This window comes from Dipodomys merriami, unplaced genomic scaffold, assembly GCF_024711535.1.
Source record: "Dipodomys merriami isolate MVZ:Mamm:240054 unplaced genomic scaffold, mDipMer1.0.p SCAF_33, whole genome shotgun sequence".
Classification (NCBI taxonomy): Eukaryota; Metazoa; Chordata; class Mammalia; order Rodentia; family Heteromyidae; genus Dipodomys; species Dipodomys merriami.
Genome location: NW_027204826.1, coordinates 6,075,237 through 6,096,924, shown reverse-complemented (window position 1 = coordinate 6,096,924; position 21,688 = coordinate 6,075,237). Strand labels below are relative to the sequence as shown.

General features: G+C 45.9%; 2 protein-coding genes across 2 annotated transcripts in view; one reads left to right on the top strand and one right to left on the bottom strand.

The window, feature by feature from the left end:
• Window positions 1–797: 797 nt before the first annotated feature.
• Fem1b (fem-1 homolog B) lies at window positions 798–14,652 on the top strand. The gene is made up of 2 exons (XM_070043024.1): window positions 798–1,520; window positions 8,567–14,652. Exons 1-2 carry the CDS (start codon window positions 1,273–1,275, stop codon window positions 10,200–10,202), a joined length of 1,884 nt encoding a protein of 627 aa, XP_069899125.1. The 5' UTR covers window positions 798–1,272; the 3' UTR covers window positions 10,203–14,652.
• Window positions 14,653–17,267: 2,615 nt separating this feature from the next.
• Itga11 (integrin subunit alpha 11) overlaps window positions 17,268–21,688 on the bottom strand; it is a 62,475-nt gene continuing 58,054 nt past the window's right edge. Inside the window, exons 26-30 of the mRNA XM_070042720.1 lie at window positions 21,486–21,572; window positions 20,164–20,274; window positions 19,948–20,043; window positions 18,903–19,016; window positions 17,268–18,399 (exon numbers count right to left, since the gene is read on the bottom strand). Of these exons, the coding sequence (XP_069898821.1) occupies window positions 18,328–18,399; window positions 18,903–19,016; window positions 19,948–20,043; window positions 20,164–20,274; window positions 21,486–21,572 (480 nt within the window). The 3' untranslated portion in view covers window positions 17,268–18,327. The remainder of the gene's footprint in view (window positions 18,400–18,902; window positions 19,017–19,947; window positions 20,044–20,163; window positions 20,275–21,485; window positions 21,573–21,688) is intronic.

Genomic DNA, 21,688 nt, shown 5'->3' with positions numbered 1-21,688 from the left:
TGGTCCTTGCTCGGGGTTTTGTACTAGCTGTGGTCTGTCTAGCCTCTGCTCTTGTCACCGGTCACAGGGATTGCTCTGACAACTCCCATCACTGCCTCACTGCAAAGGTACAAAGGCAGTAACTGCACGGGGCCGTCCATCCTCTGTTGGCTTAGGACAGCTGCTGCTAAGCCAGGCCGGGCACATAGATGGCCTCTAGTAGGTTGGATAAATTCTCTTTTTCAGACCTTAACAGCAGCCTTGTGCGATAGAATGGAGGCTGCTCGGGCCTCGGATTGGAGGCCTGCATTTCCTTCCCAGGAGGCCCGCATCTCCACCGCGGGGTTCCCTGAGCAGGCCCAGTTTTAAGTCCCCCACTGAAAGCCCCCCACAGCCCCAGGACTTGGGGCGCCGCCTTTGCCTGGGGTAGGGGCGGCCGCCTGTCGGGTCAGGAAGGAATGGATGGAAGCAAGCGCTGCGGTCTCCCCGATCGGCGTCCTGGGGCAGGGCCTCGCCCTCCACCTCCTCGCCGAGGGCCGGTGGGGCCCCGGGAGGCGCGCGCCCAGGCCCGGAGCACGGCTGGGGCCCCCTCCCTCGCTGCGTGGCGGAACCTTTCTTCGCAGGCAGTGAGTTCCAGCCGGTCGGCTAAGGGGAGGACGCGCTCAGTGGCCCCGCCCCGTGGCCCCGCCCCTCCGGCGCCGTAGGCAGCCGCTCGCTTCTTCCCGCCGAGTTCCGGCGCGGCCCCGCGGGAGCCGACCGCGTCGCCGCCGCTGCCGCCGCCGCCGCCCGCGCGTGGCTGCGAAGGCCTCCCGAGTGCCAGGCCTCCGAGCCGCGGCGGGCGAGCGCCTGCGGGCTTCCCCCGGGCCGGGACGGCGAGGGCCGAGGCGAGGGCGGCCTTCAGGCCTTGAGCGCCCCCCCCCCCTCCCGGGCGCGCGACCCCCTCGGGACCCCGCCGGCGACCCGTAGCGCGGGCGCGCGCGTGTCGCAGCCCGCTGGAAGGAGGGTCCGGCCCGAGGCCCGGGGCGGCGGCCGCCATGGAGATCGCGTGTGCCCGGGGCCGGCGCCTGGGGCCCGGGGGGCGGCCCTGACCGCGCCTCCCCGCCCTGCCCGGGTCGCGGACGCGCCCCCGGCGGCCCCCCGCGCCCGCCGCGGCTCCGCCCGCCAGGGCCGCGCCGCTGCCCCGTTGGATGGGCCGTGAGGGCCCGGGTCTGAGGTGCTGGCGGACGCGGCCTCCGGGGGCGCAAGGCGGCAGCAGCGGTGGCGACCAAACGGGTGTTGGAGTTGGCGGCGGCCATGGAGGGCCTGGCTGGCTACGTGTACAAGGCGGCCAGCGAGGGCAAGGTGCTGACCCTGGCCGCCCTGCTGCTCAATCGCTCCGAGAGCGACATCCGCTACCTGCTGGGCTACGTCAGCCAGCAGGGCGGCCAGCGCTCCACGCCGCTCATCATCGCGGCCCGCAACGGCCACGCCAAGGTGGTGCGCCTGCTGCTGGAGCACTACCGCGTGCAGACGCAGCAGACCGGCACCGTCCGCTTCGACGGGTAGGTCCCCGGGTCCCCGGGACGCGCGGGCCCTGCTCCGAGCGCCCGCCTGTCCTCTCCCCCCCCCCCTTACCCCGCGAACACAGCCCGCCCCGCCCGGAGAGCCTGATCCCCCCCACCCCACCCCGCGGCCTACCCCGCCTGAGCGCCCCCGCGAGCGCCTCCTCCCCCGCTGCGGCCCGGCCCACCCCAGCACCCCCCCATCCCTAGCGGCCCCCCCCCGCCCCAGGATTCCAGCCCCCCCCCCCGGTCGCCGCCCCCGCGGCGTGGAGGTCTAAGGGTGGTCTGTACTGGGTGGTCTGAACCGCTGTCTGGAGGGGTGGCCGCCTTTGCAGGCCTTTTTCCTTTTATCAATCCTGGCTGCCTGGCCGAGGTCAGACATTAACGAGGTCAGCAGTTAAAATGGAAGGCTGGTGAGTTATGCAGTCACCCACTTTTCTCCTTTTCGAGCGAGTGGTCCAGTCAGCTCCTAGTGGATTGCTGGGGCTATTTTTTTTCCCCCCCTATCAGAGTAAGCCTGCAGACGCAGACGCAGTCTCTCGTGCGTTTGTCAATGCAGTCAGACATCTCAAGACATGCTTCTGACCCTTCCACGTTGCTGGAGTTGATGTGTTGGCCCCAGAGTGACACTGGATATGATGTAGAATGGATATGATGGATATGATGCCATTATTAAATAGCATATTACCCTGGGGAGTTGAGATGGGGCGTGGGGGTGGGTGGGCTTTGGACCTTTATTGTTACCCAAGGTGGGGAGTTCAAAATTTGAGTCCTTGTAGTTAAAAATTTCTCTCCACGTATAAGTACGTTTCTGGGTATAATAAGGATCACAGAATTGTTAAGATTTTTGACCTTACCTTCTTCAGTCTTGGAAGATGCTTTATAAATGACAGCAGCATAAAGATTTTGGTTTACTCATTCCATTTATTTGTTGGCCCATACCAGTACATAAGCTATTTTGCATTTTCTTCGAAGTAAATTGAATCTCAGCAGAAAACTGTAGTTTAGCTTTGATGATTAGGAACTGTTTAAAACCTGTTAAGAAAATAGTTTTTCTTCTTGAGACACGGTCTCGCTATGTAGCCTAGGCCTCACCCTCCCAAGTGCTGAGATTACAGACCTGTATAATATCTGACTTTAAAACATTTCTTCTTTAAGATGATCAGGACACTATTAAATTTTAGCTCATTAAGAGAAAAATAAAAGCTTTTGATTCTGCTTTAGATGATAAGAAATATCTTACAGTGTTAACATTTTAATAAATTGATAACCCATGGATGTGGCATCTCTGAGACTACCTCTGTGGACATTGAGAAGAGGTTGACCGAAGATGGCACCTGGTTCATGTTTGCTTTCCCTGCTGGCTTCTGTCACCTGCCTGTTACTTCCTGTATTCTCACAGCCTTACCTACTCCTTACCTACATTGCTGGGAGGAGGAAAACAGAGCCATTCCAGCTCTAGGCACCTGCCTTTAAGCTAGGCATCTGCAGTCAAAGCTGCAGTGAGTGCAGCTGTTGGGGTGCTTGTAATGTGAGGCTATGTGGACAAGGAGAACTGGTGGGAGAGAAGTTTCTAGAAGATATGAAAGTTTTGTTTATTGCTGTCTTTTTGTATTATCAAAGAGCTATTTTGAGGTGGGTAGTTAAGAACCTGAAATGACTAGAAACTGTTCAGTCTGTGTATCTGAATACCTTGTCCAGTATTCTTCACTGGCCAGTGAGATTAAAAGATTCAGCAAGCATACATTTATTGAGTACCTACTGGGTACTAGGCTCTGGAGGAATCTTATCTAAAGAACCTGTTCCCACTGTTACGGTAACAGTGCAGAGGGAGAGAGAGAGAAATAGATAACAAATGAGTACTTGCAGGTGCTATTTAGGCTTACAGAAGACATCATTTGGAATACTGAAGGAGAGTAGAGGGAGAGAGAATCAGCTTTGCACTAGGGAATTGGTAGTATTTGAACTGGCTCTAAAGCCAGTAGGGGACTGGGGATGTAACTCAATGGTACATGCAGCACCTGAGGCCCTGGGTCCTACCTCCTACACTGCAAAAAAATAAAAAAGAAACAAAACCTGGTAAAGAACAGTAGAACAGCAGTCTGGTGCACTTGCAGTGAGTGACCAGTATTTCAGTGTTGTTGCAAACTTGGCAATGAAGAAAGTGATTGGGGAAGACTGGGGAGACAAATACCAAGTAAATTACTGAATATTTAAGGAAAAATAGTAAAGAGCACTAATAGTGAGGAATTTGGACAAAACTTGTAAAGCAAATTTGTAAATAACTAAAAAATTAGAAACCCTAATTTACTACCATATATGGAGAAGCTGTGGAGTCCCCACCTGGCCATAAGGCTCATGTGACCCTCTAGGCCTGGGTACTAGGGTGTTGCTTAAAGGTATACATTTCATGTGTCTGTGAAATAGGGGAATAGCTACATCTATTTTTCAAGAGCTAGACCCCAGGACTTCTGGGTACTAGGGTTGCTTCAAGGTAGAGGACCTGCCTAGCATGCTGGAGGCCCTGACTTTCATTGAACCTAGCACTACAAAATACAAAGCAAGATCCAGCCCCCAAGGGGTAAGTGAGCTTCAAGTTATACCACTCAGGCTAACTTTTCTAGAGGTCTACAAAGATTGAAAAGCCAGGCCCTGGGGGCTCATGCCTGTAATCCTAGCTACTTAGGAGGCTGAGGTCTGAGGATCAAGGTTTAAAGCCAGCCCTGGCAGGAAAGTCTGACTATTTCCAATAATCTACTCAGAAAATGTCAAAAGAGGCACTGTGGCTTAAGTTGTAGAGCTCTAATCTCGAGCAAAAGCAGCTCAGGAACAGTGCCCAAGCCCTAAGTTCAAGCCTCAAGATTGGAAATAAAAATTAATGAATAAAAATAAATGCCGGGTGCCGGTGGCTCACACCCATAATCCTAGCCACTCAGAAGGCTGAGATCTGAGGATTGCAGTTCAGAGCCAGCTCAGGCAAGAAAGTCGAGAGACTTATCTCCAATAAACGAGAAAACCTGAAGTGGTGCTATTGCTCAAGTGGTAGAGCACTAGCCTTGAGCTGAAGAGCTGAGGGTCAGTGCTCAGGCCCAGAGTTCAGGCCCCACAACGGACACAAAAAAGGAGTGAAAAAGAGAAATCCTTACCTTTGCAAAAAACAGTTTCTTCTGTTGTAAAAGGTCCAAATGACTGGGAAGAACTGCAAATTAATCTCAAAGTGGTGTGAATGGATCTTAAGATGGATATGAATTTCAATTATTTTCATATTAATTGGTAAACTGAAGAGTGACCATTGGCATTTAGTAGATTAGAAAATAAATAACCACTTTAACATAGCAGCTAGCAATTTCAATAATCAATAAGTGAAACATAAATTGAGAATGCTCAATAAAAATCACGAATGATGGAGATTATAGTTTCAGGAGGATATCACAGCCTGTCTTTACTACTTCCCTATTTCCCACAATCACTTTATTGCCTAGCTTGGATCTCTTGCAACAGCACTGAAATACTTGTCATTGTAGGTGTACCAGACTGCTGTCTTGTCTCTTCTGTTCTTTGTGCCTTGTTTTTACTTTCTGCAGTGCTGGGGGTAGAACCCAGGGTCTCAAATGTTGAACTACTATGCTACATCCCCAACTGCTACTGTTGTTAAAACCCAGCTCAAGTACTACTACTTAGCTTCAGCCTTAAAACAGCAATGTAATTATATGTTTGAGGTTCTAATTTTTGTCTATGTGTGTGAGAAGCATGATGTTAAGGTAATTCTGTATAAAATAATTTCTGAAAAAGTCTTCCGCCTAAAAACTACTTTTTAAATAGTGCTGAGGTTTGAATTTAGGAGCTTGTACTTTCTAGGCTGATGCCCTACCACTTGAGCCATACTTCTAGCCCAGCTCTATACCGGTGGTTGTTGTGTGTGTATATGCCAGTATAGGAGCTTGAACTCAGGGCTTGGGTGCTGTCCCTTACTTAGCTCAAAGCTGGTGCTCCTACTACTTGAGTCACAACTCCAATTCTGGCTTTTTGTTCATTGAAGATAAGAGTCCTATGCAGGTTGTCTTCAAACCCAGATCCTCAAATCTCAGCCTCCTGAGTAGCTATGATTATAGGCGTGAGGCACTGGTGCCCAACTTTTTACTAGTTTTTCTTTTCTTTTCTTTCTTTCTTTTTTTTTTTTTTTTTTGGTCAGTTATGGGGCTTGAACTCTGGGCTTGGGCGCTGTCCCTGTGCGCTTCAGCTCAAGGCGAGTGCTCTACCGCTTGAGCCACAGTGCCACTTGCGGTTTTCTAGTGGTTTTTATTGGAGATAAGAGTCTCACGGACTTTCCTGCCTGGGCTGGCTTTGAACTGCGATCCTCAGATCTCAGCCTCCTGAGTAGCTAGGATTATAGGCGTGAGCCACCGGTGCCCAGCAATACTAGTTATTTTGGACATAAGAGTCTAACAAACCTTTTCTGCTTTGGACTGGCTTGGAAGCTATCCTCCAGATCTTAGCTACCTGAGTAACTACAATTATAGGCCTCAACTACTGGCTACTGGTTACCCAAAACTGTATAACACTGGAAGAAACTAAAAATGGCTTCATAATAGAGACTCAAAGGAAGGGACTAACACCTAGCTTAAATGCCATATGTTGATAATTTGAGTCTTTGGTCACAGTTTCTGCAATGGAATTTGAAAGTATTTTACTTATGGATAGGAGAATTGACACAGGTGAGTGGACAAGAAGAAAACTTGAGTGGGAATGAAAAAAGACTTGGAGAGTGGGAAGCTGCTAAGAATGTGGCTTAGTGCTAGGGTGCTTGCCTAGCATGCACGGGGCCCTGGGTTTGATTCCTCAACCACATGATAAAAAAATAATAAAACTACATTAATTTTTAAAGTTGTTCTAGAAATGGGACATAACAAAGGGAAGGTGTCATATGACCATGGAATTTTGGTGCTGATCTGGGTTTTGAGGGCTGACTATCCAGTCCTAGAGTTTGTGGGGAACACTGGTTCTTGAAGAGCTTCGCTGACATGGGAGGGGAGAAAGGACTTAGGAGAATGTTGAGCATCTTTTCTTTCATAGCCAGTGATAGTGCAAATACTAATAAACAAGAGGGGTAAATCTTGACTTCATTTAGAAAATCATTGGCAAGGAACTGCATTTGATCTAATGAGTGAACTTAAGGACTTTGGTTAAAATATACTGCTGATCATCCATACAATGCATATTTCCAGACATTTCTATTTTAAATTGAAGCAGGAACTCAGTAAAATGTTCTCTTTGTGAAACTTTCTGTGGTCTGATTTGTGCTTTATTTTTTCAAAAAGGTGAGTATCAAAAAATGGGTTGTTTTATCTTTGACTTACTCATTTGTCACATATATCTACAACAGATTTTCTGTTTCTTAAATTTTAAATAGATCTTGATCAACTCCAGTGTCATTAAGATAGTTTGATTTTTTTTTTTTTTTCTGTTCCTAGGGCTTGAGCCACAGTTGCCCCTTTTGGCTTTTTCTGTGTATAGGGTACTGAGGAATCAAACCTAGGGCTTCATGCATGCTAGGCAAGCATTCTAGCACTAAGCCACATTCTGAGCCCCATAGTTTGATATTTTAAAGAAGCTTTTTTGAAAAGTTTGATGTAGTCTTCTATCCTTTATGCTGATGAATTATGGTAGTTTTTTTTTTGTCTTCAGAAACCAAACTATTTGGATAGTTTTATTTGACAGATGATATTAATAATCAGTTTGAAACAAGTTCTTTTTCAAGATTGTTTAAGGTGCTAGAGGTGTAAGCCTTGGCAATCCTCGCTGCTCAGATGCTGAGATCTGAGGATCCTGGTGGGAAGCTAAAGCCCAGGCAGAAAAGTCCATGAGACTTTAATTAACAGCAAAAAGCCAGAAGTGGAGATGTGGCTCAAGTAGTAGAGTGCCAGCCTTGAGCAAAAAAGCTGAAGAACAGCACCCCAGCCCTGAGTTTAAGCTCTAATATGGCACACACACACAAAAAGTCATTATTCTTTTTAAGTAGAAAAATGAAACTTTTTTGGGGGGTTGATCCTAGGATTTAAACTTGGAACCCCACACTTGCTAGGTAGATGCTCTACTCTTGAGTCATGCCTATGCTCTTATTTTTCTTAAAAGTTACCTTGATTGCATTTCCAGATAATTTTTAAAGTTGCCTTATCAGTTTTTTACATACATACAGTGCACACATGCATACAGCCTGCTAGGTTTTTAATTTGGCTTACATCAAATGTGTAGATCATTTAAGAAGAGAATTCTCATCTAAACCATGAACTCAAGATTATTTGTTTATTTAAGTTTTTAGTGTAGAAGTTTTGTATGATTTTTGTTTGGCTTATTACTATATTGATATATTCTGATGTTATATAGTAAATGATATCTTTAGCAGTGTAATATTTTTTATTTAACTTAGTATGTTTAATTAAAGTTAAAATTGTCAGCCATTAAAACATCACTGATGTAATATTTATTTTTAATTTGTTTGGTGGTATTAGGGTTTCAGTTCCAGCACTTGCATGCGCTAGACAGGCCCTTTCATCACTGAGCCAAAAACATTCAGCCCTTATTTTTCCTCAGTGTTATTGCTACTTTTTTTGTGTGGGTATGTGTATGCTTATGCTGGTGCTGGGGCTTGAACTCAGGACCTTGTACTCCTGTTTAGCTGTATTGTTCAAGGTCAGTGCTCTACCAGAAGAGCCATACCACTTTTGGCTTTTTGCTGGTTAATTGGAGATAAGAGTCTCTTGGATTTGTCTGCCTAGGTTGGTTTTGAACCTTCTCAGATCTCAGCCTGCAGAGTATGTAGGCATGAGCCCACTGGCACCCAGGCAAGATTAAAAAAAAAATACACTTTAGAAATGATGATAATTACGTTGGGTTCATACTAGATATACAAGTATGATATAAAGTGCTTTACCGAAATTATTTTCATTTTCACAAAAACTGATGCATTAATGGTGGTGTGGAACGTGAGGTCTTGGGCAGTGCAGATGATGTGTTACTATCCATCTGTTTGTTCTCTCCATGTGTAGGTATGTCATTGATGGTGCCACTGCGCTCTGGTGTGCTGCAGGAGCAGGACATTTTGAAGTCGTTAAACTTCTAGTCAGCCATGGAGCCAACGTGAACCATACCACAGTAACTAACTCGACCCCTCTGCGGGCGGCATGCTTTGATGGCAGACTGGACATTGTGAAATACCTGGTTGAAAACAATGCCAACATCAGCATTGCCAACAAGTATGACAACACCTGCCTGATGATTGCAGCATATAAGGGACACACTGATGTGGTCCGATACCTGTTAGAACAACGTGCTGACCCAAATGCTAAAGCACATTGTGGGGCCACTGCATTGCACTTTGCAGCTGAAGCTGGGCACCTTGACATTGTGAAGGAGCTGATAAAATGGCGAGCTGCAATAGTGGTGAATGGCCATGGCATGACACCATTGAAGGTTGCGGCAGAAAGCTGTAAAGCCGATGTGGTGGAACTGCTGCTCTCTCATGCTGATTGTGATAGAAGAAGTCGGATTGAAGCATTGGAGCTGTTGGGTGCCTCCTTTGCAAATGACCGTGAGAACTATGACATCATGAAGACATACCACTATTTATATTTAGCTATGTTAGAGAGGTTTCAAGATGGTGAAAACATTCTTGAAAAAGAGGTTCTCCCGCCAATCCATGCTTACGGGAATAGAACTGAATGCAGAAACCCTCAAGAACTTGAATCCATCCGGCAAGACAGAGATGCTCTTCACATGGAAGGCCTGATAGTTCGGGAACGGATTTTAGGTGCTGACAATATTGATGTTTCTCACCCCATCATTTACAGGGGCGCTGTTTATGCAGATAATATGGAGTTCGAACAGTGTATCAAGTTGTGGCTTCATGCCCTGCACCTCAGGCAGAAGGGTAACAGGAATACCCACAAGGATCTTCTTCGATTTGCTCAAGTGTTCTCACAGATGATACATTTGAATGAAACTGTGAAGGCCCCAGACATAGAATGTGTTTTGAGATGCAGTGTTTTGGAAATAGAACAAAGTATGAACAGAGTAAAAAATATCACAGATGCTGATGTCCACAGTGCTATGGACAATTATGAATGTAATCTGTATACTTTTCTGTATTTAGTGTGCATCTCTACCAAAACACAGTGCAGTGAAGAAGATCAGTGCAAAATCAACAAGCAGATATACAACCTGATTCATCTTGACCCCAGAACTCGGGAAGGCTTCACCTTGCTGCACCTAGCCGTCAACTCTAATACCCCAGTTGATGATTTCCACACCAATGATGTCTGCAGCTTCCCAAATGCACTTGTTACAAAGCTCCTGCTGGACTGTGGTGCGGAGGTGAATGCCGTGGACAATGAGGGGAACAGCGCCCTCCACATTATTGTCCAGTACAACAGACCCATCAGTGACTTCCTGACCCTGCACTCCATCATCATCAGCCTGGTTGAAGCGGGCGCCCACACCGACATGACAAATAAGCAGAACAAGACTCCACTAGACAAAAGTACCACTGGGGTATCGGAAATCCTACTTAAAACTCAAATGAAGATGAGTCTCAAGTGCCTGGCTGCCCGAGCAGTTCGAGCTAATGACATTAACTACCAAGACCAGATCCCCAGAACTCTGGAAGAGTTTGTTGGATTTCATTAAGTGGCTGGACATGTAAAATCGTTTAATGTGGTGCTAAAAAGTAAAGGACTTTAATCACAGACAATAGAATTATGTGTTCATAAATTCTACTTTTCTTTCCATTACCCTTCTTCCATCCTTAAATCCGTCTATGGTCTTGTTGCCTCAGTATAGTTGGTAATAGGTTTCAGACACACTTTAAGCAAAGCCACATTGTTTAGGTATAACTATAAGGTGTCACTTAATATTTGTCTTTTTTTTTTTAAGGAACCAATATAAGATTCTGTTTGTGTGATAAGGGATGTTTGTGATTTCAAGTTGATGTTCTGAACAGCCCTACAAAAGTATTTCTGTTAAGTGTATGTCAGCTCATTATCCATGCAGCAGTTCTGAGGACTTCATGGAGACAAGGAACACTAAAAGTAATAGGAAGTCCAGGAGTTCTGACATTTCAACTGCTGCAGATGTTTTTCCCTCTTCCATTATGTATGTAGAGTGATCCCACACATTTTAACAGGAAGACTTAAAAAAATACAGCTACAGGTTAATGAGAAAAAAATGTGCTAATTTAATATAGCTACAAATTCATAACATTAAGCTCATTGAATTTGTTCCATTGTGCTGGGTAGTATATTCAAAGTCATAACCTTAAACCAACTTTTCAAAGAATACCGATGGACTGTCTTTAGGATTGAAGTCTTTGAAGTCTCTGTTTTAATGTAATTGATCTAAACTACATTTGATTCAGCTTATAGACATGTAAAAATAATGAATTCTGTGTTTTTTTTTTTTTATGAAACAAATTGTCTCCCTCTCCTTTTCCTATTATGTTGTACCTTTTAAAATTTGGGAAATTACTTTTCCAGAGAGCATTTATTTGCCTCTCTAGACAGATGAGAAAGAACTAGGATATATATATATATATATTTTTTGTTGTTGTTGTTTTCACCTAGTCCATTATAAGAAATAGGAAACTCAGTTGTGTGGTATAGGAAATTGTTTTTTTGATGATGGAAATAATTCTCAATGCCACTGGAAAGGTACGCGTCTGTCAGAGCTGCAGGTTTTTCTACCACAGAATGTCACTTATCCAACAGGTTGTACAGAGGTCTTTATTTTTTGTTGTTGTTATTTTAACAGCAACTTTTTAAATATCAAACTAAAAGTATTCTATGATTATTTTTTAAGCCTCACAGAAAAAGGTAAAATTAAAGGTATGTACCTATTTCTGTTGATGTTGAAAATGATAATGAAAGTAAAATTAGCTGTATCTTAATTTTCTCTCTAGTGCCAAATGAATGCCTTTGCTATCTGTAGTGCATGGTACTGTATGTGAAGACACAGATTTTTTTTTCCTTTGATGAAAAGCATTGTAGTGATGTATAACATCAGATGTAAACTTAAAAAAAAACTATAAGATTTCAATAACATTTTAATTATGGAGATTGCATTGAAAGATATGAGAAAGGTTGCAGTTGAATCACTTATAAGAAACCATGACTAAGCCAAAATCAGCACCTTAGGGCCTTAAGTAAGACCCCACACACAAAATAAAATACTTTGAAGGGGGCAGGGAAGGGAGATTCTTGAAACTTTTTCCTTTACGAAGATTCAAGATCCAGTTGCTTCAGTTCTTGTTGTGTCTTCTTGCTTCAGTTAGGAATGTTTGGATGGCAAATACTGTCATGGTAGTAGATTTCTATTTTCCTAACTTGAAGTTTTACAAGGAAGGTTTTAAGGATGGCATTAGAATGGACCCTGATTTGTAAATTAACTGACCCTGATCCTGAATCAAGGATATACTGTACCTTGCTCTTGGCAATTCTCAGTGGCCTGAAAGAAAATACATTTCCTCAAGGTGAGTGAGTCATAACTTTTCCAAGGTTCTGATCAGATGGACCCTTTGTTTTTCAGAGTATCAGGACGGTGCAGTGAAGCGTGAGGAAATAGATGGAATACTTGGTACTCACTTGGTCCATTTTTAATATATATGATTTTTAAACACCAGAACTTACAGTACTAGGTAATATTGCATGTTTTAAAACCACATTTCATACCCCTTCACTGTACCGGTCCAGCACTATTTTAGACGTGACTTATTTATAAAATGAGGATAATGATTTTATGTACATAGTCACATCAGAATTTAATGACAGTTTTTGCAAAGGGAATACTGAACTGGAGAAAATGAACTGTGCTGATTAAAGAACTGGCAGAGTTGGAGGAGGAATTTGAAGATAGCAGAATAAACTGTGCTACTGGTAATGATTTTTGCTTACTATAGTGTAGTAGTACATTGTGCACTCTTGTTGAAGATCTAACTTTTTGTCTTGTGATATCAATCCAAATAAGCATTGTGAATACCTGCATAAAGCCATTCTTGAAACGAGTGATCTACAGGCCTGTTACTTACATTTGTTTTGGTAGAATTATTTTAAAATACATATAGCCAAATTCTTTATAAACTTACATTTTTAAGGGAAAATAGGTAAGAAGGTGATAGTTCCGTATCTCAGCACATTAGGCTGCCTTCACTTTACAGCCGCCTTTGTCATTTAATGTTTCTTATTGTAAAAATGATGCTTTGAACATTAACGCTTCCTTGATAACATTACAGATTCCCTCCAACTTCTCTATCCTGCCTGGGAATTGTCTATAAATCTGGATGAACTAGAGCCCAGGGGGACATTTTCATTTGTAAATCATGTGGAACTTAAGTGGGTTTTCCACTTTCAATGGAGTCAGTGAAATTGGGCTCTTCAGTTTTTAGTAACTATTTATTGTCTAGTAACCCAGGGATTGGGCGGCAAATCCATGCCCCTCAGTAGACAACAAAGGGCAGCATTTTGCATAAAAACTGAGTCTGATGGGTTAGCTACCTTCAGTCCACCCTGGATTGCGCTTTTAGCCCAGTTGTCCCAAGGTTGTTTGCTGTGGCAACTTTAAACACACACCAGATAGAGGGCCATCTGCAAGCTTTGGTCTTGCTTGTTCCTGAGAAGTTTTATTGTACAAATAGTTGATTCATGATTGGTAATTCTGAAGACTGAGGTATGATAGCATTATTTGAAGTAAAATATGATTTAGGGCGATAGCTCTAAATGCCAGCACTGCATTTGCCAAGTGTTTCTAAAAATTAAAAATTTCAGGGAGCAGCACCCTGTTAGCGGTTTCCATCAAAGTAGACGCACTTGCTCTCTAAATGAGACCACTTTGCCTGGTTTTGGAATGGGGTGGCCTGAGGAGTGAGTTGTCAAACTTTGGATTCCATTTGCTGGTTTAGAGGTAGCCAGTGCTTGAACTAGTGAGTAGATGGAGGAAAGTACAACAATCTTGTTTTTATGATAGATATTCTGTAAAAATCCGAAATGTTTCAGCTTGCTAGATGTGTCAATGCACAGACAAGTCTTTTGCTTTTCTCACTGGCTATACTGTACTATTAAAAAGGGCACAGGAAAATAAAATTCTGCCCTTTGCTTTATTAAAGGTTTTGGTCCAGAATTTTTTAAGCTGTGTTCCTGCCTACTCTGCCAATGCAGCTTTGTAGTGGACATCCTCTTCAAAGGGGAACGCTTCTTACGTCTTACCACATTATAGGACTTTCTTATGGCAGACCTGCGCAAACCTTCAGATGGGATGGGCTGTACAGTACTCCCCTCCCCCAAATACAGGATCTGAAACAAACACTACACCAGTAATGACGATCTAGTTTTAAAGCTGTAAATGTGGTCTCTAGTCCTAGATTTGTGGTGTTTACTTTTGTCTGTTGATGTGTAGGGAAGGGTCAGTGAGTTGATGGTCTTGGGAGTCTATCTTGCTGTTTGTGGAGGGGTGAATATTGCTAAGTCATTAACAGCTTTTCATTTAGGGTGAGTGATGTGCGAGCGGCCCTGTGAGAACAGTGGAGCAGCGAAGACGCAAGCTTTCCTAGTGATGGAGCAAACAGGTTTTGTATCTATTTTTTATCGGATGTAAAATTTGTGCATGGCTTTTTTTTGTTGTTGCTTAGTAATTGTCAGAGAAGAACATGCGAGGAAAAGTCTCAGCTTTCTCAAGCAGTCTTTTCAGAGGCACGTAGCTGGGGAGTCACAGCTGACCGGCCTAACCTATTGAAAAGATCCTGTCCTTTATAATATTCACCCCGTCCTGCAGTCCTCCCCGTAGAGGAGCCACATTGTTGTATTCTAGTAATTCACTGTGATTTATAATAAACCAGTGGTGTCATTCTATTGTGCACTTTGTCAAACCTTTTACGTGACTTTAATAAACTTAGTAAATTTGCTGGCTGCACCAGAGGTCTGCTAGTGATTTATATATTTGCATGATATTTTCCATTTCAGTTTGACATGTAGAATCACTTTTAATTTTATGGCAATTGACAGTCGTAATAGCTCAGCTAATTTGAAACTAACAATCTTGCTATGTAAAAGGAAAAATGGTGTTTGTGTTCAGTAAATGTTTAAAAAAACTACCTTGAAGTGTGTGTCTTTATTGTTCAGTGTGAGATGATCTTTTGAGTTCATTGAGGAGTTCTTGAGGTAATACATGTGCATGGAATAAATTCATACATTAAAGAAAAGCTTAAATGGAACAGAAGTTCCCCGCTTGTCTCCACATCAAATTTAGATTCTGCAAAGGCAATGATTTTTAAGTTATTTTGATTAATTTACCATAATTTTTGTGTATGTATGGCTTCACTTTATCGCATATTAGTTGTATAAAGGAGCTTTATTGTGGTGTCTGTTACATGTGTATTTCTTTTTATTTTAAAATGCCAAATGGACTTTACCTTTTTTTTAACATCTTAAGCATTTAAAATTTTTTTCATATATATGGAGTTTTTGAAAACAATTTTATAGTAGTCTATGGATAGACTTAAATTTTGTTTAGCCAGATCTTATTGATGGGCTGTTAGGTTTTCAGTTTCTGATGTTCCAGACAGTATTGTAGTGAACATCTTGTGTAATACTTAGCAGATTCATTGCTACCTCTGGATTTTGATGACTGGCTCAGCCTCACATGTACTGCTCTGGGCTTTATTATACTTTTTGATTGTGGCTTGAGCCATAATCATGGAAATGTTGCACTTTTAATGGAGAAATAAAAATAATGCCAGACTGGAATGGTAAGTCTGTAGTGGTGCCCTTCAGTCATCATTTTCCTGCTCATACTGTTCTCTGAGCCTGATGAGTTCGTTGGGCACAGTTTAGCTTGAAGCTTTCTGAAAGTTTTCAGAGCCTAGGTGTGAGTCTTCTTGTCCTCTTCACACCTAAGTGGCCATGCTTCTTCATTCCTGTTCCATTTTGTTTTGGAACATGGTGTCCTACTTCAGGGTAATGTCAGCACTTACAGCATAGACTGATAGAAAAGCACTCTGAAAATCTTACTGCGATTGATTAGGCTTGACTGCTGTTTGTGAAAACCCTTGGTTCTGCCTCAAGGATAATTTGGGAATGTTTTGTGTTTTTTCTTAACAAGAAGCAGTACAAAATAAAGAGCTGGCCCCATGTCAGCCAAGGTAAGATCCAAGGACATTACATTGTGGAATGCTGGCGACTATTAAATCATTCCTGGAGCATCTGCATGGTGGTGGTCAAGTCATATCAGGAAATGAACATGATTAAGCTAGTGGGTTCTAGTATAGTCTTGCATTCTGGTGCATGAGACCATATAACTCAAGTCCCGCCTTTTTTTCCCCCCTTTGTCTCCACATATTGTTCAAAGAGCAGTCCCTCTTAATTCTTAGCTGTATGATCATTTGGTGACCTCAGCTATCAGCCAGAGTCACTCAAAATTCGCAGCGAAAGCGATGTCCTGGCCCCTCTTCCAGCAGTCAATCTGAACCCTAGGGGTCAGTGTTGTTGCATTTGGCATTGTAAAGTTCAGGTGAGGAGCTTCCTCTAAAATACATCTTTCATGTTTACTCTGCCCGGTCTGTACCAGTCTTGGACATTTCTATTTCAGAGTAAATAGATTGGGAAGGGAGAACTAGTAAGAGAAAAAAGAGACAATGGAAGAGCTGAAGGCTGAAATGCAAGCCTCCAATTCCTTCAGCTCTTGGCCATTTAGTTGGAGGAGGGGCTAGGAGCATGTGGAGGGACTGGAGTTATGGAGTGAGGCTGCCTTCTGCTTGAGAGTCCAGAGGTGAAGTTTGAGCAAACCTTTGACCACACACAGCAGTTTAAAAAATACAAATGCCAAAGTGGGCACTGGTGGCTCATGCCTGTAATCCTAGCTACTCAAGAGGCTGAGATCTGAGGATCGCAGTTCAAAGCCATCCTGGGCAGGAAAGTCTGTGAGACTCTTATCTCCAATAAACCACTAGAAAACCAGAAGTGGCTCTGTGGCACAAGTAGTAGAGCGCTCACCTTGAGCTGAAGAGCACAGGGACAGCGCCCAAGCCCAGAGTTCAAGCCCTATGACCGACCCCCCCCCCCCCCACCAAAAAAATGCCTGATTACAAATCATTTTCCCTAAGAACAATCAGGAGAAAAGACACTACCCAATCAAATGATGCACTTTAGATCACAGGCTCATAAATATCTTTTTCAGGTTATCCCATTCATAAGGATGATGACTGGTGTGGAGTGTGATGCAGTGTTTTCCCTGTGACTCGATTAGGAAAGCAGGCTCTGGTGTGCATTTTCACCATGTTCTCTCTACAGGGATAGTCTGGCTGGGAGGTGGTGCTCTTGGTTTCTCTTGGTCTCTTTATTGCTCCAGAAAATAAGATGAAACACTTTTAAAACTTGTTGGGGTTCCAGGAAGCAAAAAGCCCAGGAATGAAATGGTATACAGTACTTGGTTCAAGAGCAGCCAGCACATATAGATAACTCCAGCATCAGCCAGAGCTAAGGGACAGAGTGACATGTCTGGGTTCTAACCACCTGGCCAGAGGTGTGTGTGGGGGGGAGGGGTCTCTGGAGGGGCCAGAGACAACAGCAGGCCACATAGCCCCCTGCAGTAACAGGTCTCCCACATTTAGATAAAAGGAGGAAGCAGTATGTGGCTCTGTGGGACAAACTGCCAGAGAATGCCATTACCTTGGTTTTAAACAGTTTAATTTCTTAGAAACATGACAGTAAAGGCTGCACTATGCACAGAGCAATGTGCTTTGGATGTGTCCCTCTTCCAAGAAAGTGAAGGCATAAGTTACTTGTCTGGGCACCCAGCATGCCCTTGTCCTCGGGGTGCCATTTTTGGTCCTTTCATGTCCCGTGGGCTGGAGACACCTGCCTCTGACCAGCACCACTCTTGACCCGGGTTATTCAGTGCACTACAGAGCCCTCCACAGCGCTGTCCTGGCCCTGCTCCCCACACGGGTAGGGAGAAGGGAGGGGTCGGGTTTGGGCTGGTGAAGGAGGGAAGGCTCCCTGCCTTTAACCCTGACTCAGCCTACAGCTCGGCCAGAAGATGTGGAATGTGGAGCCCAGGGGATTGAGTTATTCACAGGCTCCTCATGAGGTACCTCGGCAAGAGCAGCCAAGAGGGAGGATGAGAGAGGGTGAGGGTGGGGCCAGCGTGATGCTGTTTAGCCTCAGCGTGTACTCAGCATCTGGGTACCCACCTACCCAGCTGCCACCACCTGCAATCCAGAGTCTGTCTTCATCCCTGGCTTGTAGCCATCACAGACCCCAGGGCCCAGGTTCACTGGGAGGAAGGGGATCAGGGGCCCTCTGGGGCCTATGTATGGGAAGGGGGTGGCCGTGACTCCAGTGAGAGATGGGAAAGCACACCACAAAAGTCAGATCTGCTGTGCCGTGGTTCTGGAGGAAGAGGCCTGGTGGAACACGCAGAGTGAGTTTGTATTTATAGGTATCCTCCTGGGATTCCTTCCAGAGGTGATTGTGATTACGAATTTCTAGCACCCTAGTGGTTGGTGCAGCACACGCTCTCCTGAGCCAGGGGTGGGGGACTTTTGGGGACCTTGGAGAGATCCCTTTAAGTCCCTGGGGGTGTGTTAGGTGTTCCCGCGTCCAGTAGGGTGGCTTCTCTTCACTCCTGCATGAGGTCCACCTCAGGGCACAGGCTCCATGGCTTGAGATGAGGCCAAGTGCAAAGCCAGCTGGTGTCCACTCTGGCTCAGCAGGGCCTGCACACCGCCCAGACTGGTGTCCAGCCCATGAATCCAGGCCTCCTCTGAGCCTCACTCCAGTGCTTTGGGGGTGGAGTCTAGGCCAGGCTCCCTCTTGCGTCTGGCACTTTTAAAGAAGCCGAGCTGTAGGGAAGCAAAAGGGGAGGCCTCAGGTGAGTCTGGTGGGTTCTTCTCCCAGCTAACCCCAGTCCTGAGGGGGCTTTCCTGAACCCCCTAAAGCACACTCCCCAAGGACTCCATCGTGGGCTAAAGCAAAGTGGGGGGAGCCTTGGGCAGGAGGCCACGTAGGTACTGCCATCTTACTTTGTGACCTTACTACAGCTAACAACATCTCAGGGCTCAGAGACAGAGAAGACCGGTAGTCTTGCTAGCAGCCTGAAACGGCTGGAAATTGGGGCTGTTGTGTATGCTGGTGTTTTTTGTTTTTTTCTGGTACGAGTAGCTGGTTGAGTCACAGTGTGGGTGGCCTCTGGGGCCTTAAGCAACCTACTGTTGGGGAGCAGAGTTGGGAGCAGCTGGGGCCAGCTCCCACAGGCAGAACATGGCAGTTGACACAGGGCCCCACGGCCTGAGCGCAGACCTGGGCCACGGGATGCTGTGTCTGTTTCTGCCTGTGGGGCCCTCACCTTCCACAGCGCCAGGACCAGCAGGGAGAGCAGCAGGAACCCCCCCAGGGTGCTGCCCACGATGATCCAGATGGGGATCTGCCAGTCTTCTTGTTTGGAGATCTCCAATGTGATCTGCAAGGGGAGGAGGAGTCAGGACAGCGAAGCCGCTGTTGTGCCAGCCTGGCTGCCCCTGATGGGAAAGCCTCATTCCTTCCAAGGGGAGCGGCAGGCTGAGGCCTCAGAGCCTGCCTCGTGGACACCTAAGTTGGGTGAGCATGCTGTCCCTGTGGATGCTTGGCCTTTGGCCTTGGCAACCGCGTGATTCTCCTACAACAGTGGCTACTCTCGTAGTTCTCTTTGCTCCTTCCTCGGCTCTCCTAGACATCTCAAGGTCAGCGTGTTGTATAGTGCAGCCCTGCCTCCTTGATTACAGTTACTCCTGCAGTGGCATAGGTCCCAGGAGGCTCCTGGGCCTCCTGACCCTGCCCTTCTGCTTTCCAGTGCATCCTTGGGCCAGGTGGAGCTTACTCCATCTGTGAGGGATGCCAGTGTTCCTAGGACTTGGCCAGTGGAAGGCAGCAAAGACCCACGCCACTTCTGTTTCCACAGGCTAGGCTTTAAGCCTTCCTGCGATCACAGGATGGTGTCTGCCTCACAGAGCGTCACAAAGGCAGTGCATAGCAGACTCCTCCCACCCAGGAGGGGAGGGAAGAGAAGAGAGGGAGGAATGTTTGTTTTGGGCCTCCAGCCTTCCGGGGGACTCAATCTATGTGGGGCAGTCAAGGGCCACTCAAACTCATGTGGAGCCACCTCGAGGGGACACAGGCTTGGAGCCCCTCTGCTCCTGCCCCATCCTGTGAACACAGAGGTGGGCACCCAAAGCCCTGGGGCTGACGCCTACTTCTCTCTCCAGTCCCCCCAGAGGGCCTGGTCTTGCTCTTTCTCCGTCCTCTCCTGCTGGGACACAGGGGCACACAGGGTCAGGGTCCTAGAAGGGAGGGGCCAGCTCTCTCTCACATCCACAGGGCCGGAGTCCAGGCTTGCAGGCATCTGCAGCGCTTACCTGACGGCTGGGGTCCTCCTCGGGGAAGATAAAGGGGCTGTGGAACTGCCGCTGCAAGACCGCATGGACCATGATCTTCAGGGACCTGTACTTGAGCTGTGTACAGTCAGATGCCCTGTTAGAGCGTCTTGAGAAGCCTTTGTTCCTGCCCCTGCTAGGTAGCCCCAAGTGGGAGCCCCCCCACAGTCACCCTGTGCCCTGGGGCCTCTAACTTACTGCCTTGAGCGACCTCAGCCACAGGTTCCCTAACAGGTAGAAGCTGACTTCCTGGTTGGGAGCCAGCCTCACGTTGCAGTTGATGGAGACCACGTCAGAGTTGCTATGATTCTGGAAGAGAAGACAGCATGTGGTGAGCAGGAGCAGGGGAGGTGTCCGGTGTGCCACCAGACAAATGTCACAACATGGCTCACTGGGAGGGAGGAGGGCAGAGCACAGGGGACAAGAGACGGAGGGGGAAGGGGTGGCCTGGGCTGGGCTGCCAGAGATTGTAGGTGACAAACTATATGTGGAGCTCTCATGCTGTATTTGCGGTAGCTCTAGGAATAGACTGAGTCTGTATTGAGGAATCTTTTTTTTTTTTTTTTTTTTTTCTTTTTTGCTGAGCCTGGGGCTTGAACTCTGGGTCTGGGAGCTGTCCCTGAGCCTCTTTTGCTGAAGGCCAGCACCCTATCACTTGACCCACAGTGCCACTTCTGGCTTTTTCTGAGTAGTTTATTGGAGATAAGAGTCTTGCCCACTTGCCTGTCCAGACTGACTTTGAACCGTGACACTCAGATCTCATCCTACTGAGTAGCTAGGATTATAAGCATGAGCCAGCCACATTGGCTGTATTGAAGAACTTTTACATGGCATAACCATATACAAATTTAAATAAGGTGGGTGTGATTACTGGGACAGATGTGAAAAAGTATTTTAGGCAATCTAGGGAGCTTCCTGAATCTGATTAAATCTGATGTGTGTATACATACCTGATACGTTTTATGTTTATGTATGTGCACCCACATACACAAATCCATCAAGTAACAATTCTTTTAAGTGAGCTCATAATTGATCAAGACAATTTTGGTAATCATGCTATCAGTGCTCTGGAGGTCCGAGAAGACAACAAAAGCAATTTGTATTGACTGAATGAGAAAGCAACATCATAGAAACCCCAAATGATTCTTTAAGCAATTACAACTTATGGGGACAAAGTTATTTGTATTGCTGGCTTGCTGACCATCCCAACCATACTCAAGGCCAGATATTTCTAATATGATCAGAAAGTGCTTTGTACAAGGCACTTCTTAAGGAAACTAAACCAGACAAGGTGTTTTTTTCCTGGGTGAGGACCAATGACTGTATGCTGAGAAACTAGTATGCAGAGATGGAAGGGATTCTGAGAAGGAAAACTTGAGACTCTGACACTTGGAGAGGTTCTGGGGTTGGAGCAGAGCTCCATCCATTTCTAAGGAGGAGGCCCAGCTGACAGGGTAAGCCCCCAGAGCAAGATGGCTGTCCAAGCAAGGCCCTTTGGCTCTTAGGTTGGAGACACTCACCAGCTGTGAGGCACGACTCAAATCTTCCTCCATTGGGGTGGTTCGGTACTCGGTACTGTTCCCCCAGATGTTACAGGACGTGTTCACCTGCACACACATGCACGCACACATACCAGTGAGCCTCAGGGCCAGGTCTGGCAGACCCAGGCCTCAAAGTGCTCCTTATTTCCCCTACCCAGACAGGCCTGGACCCCCAGTCCTGG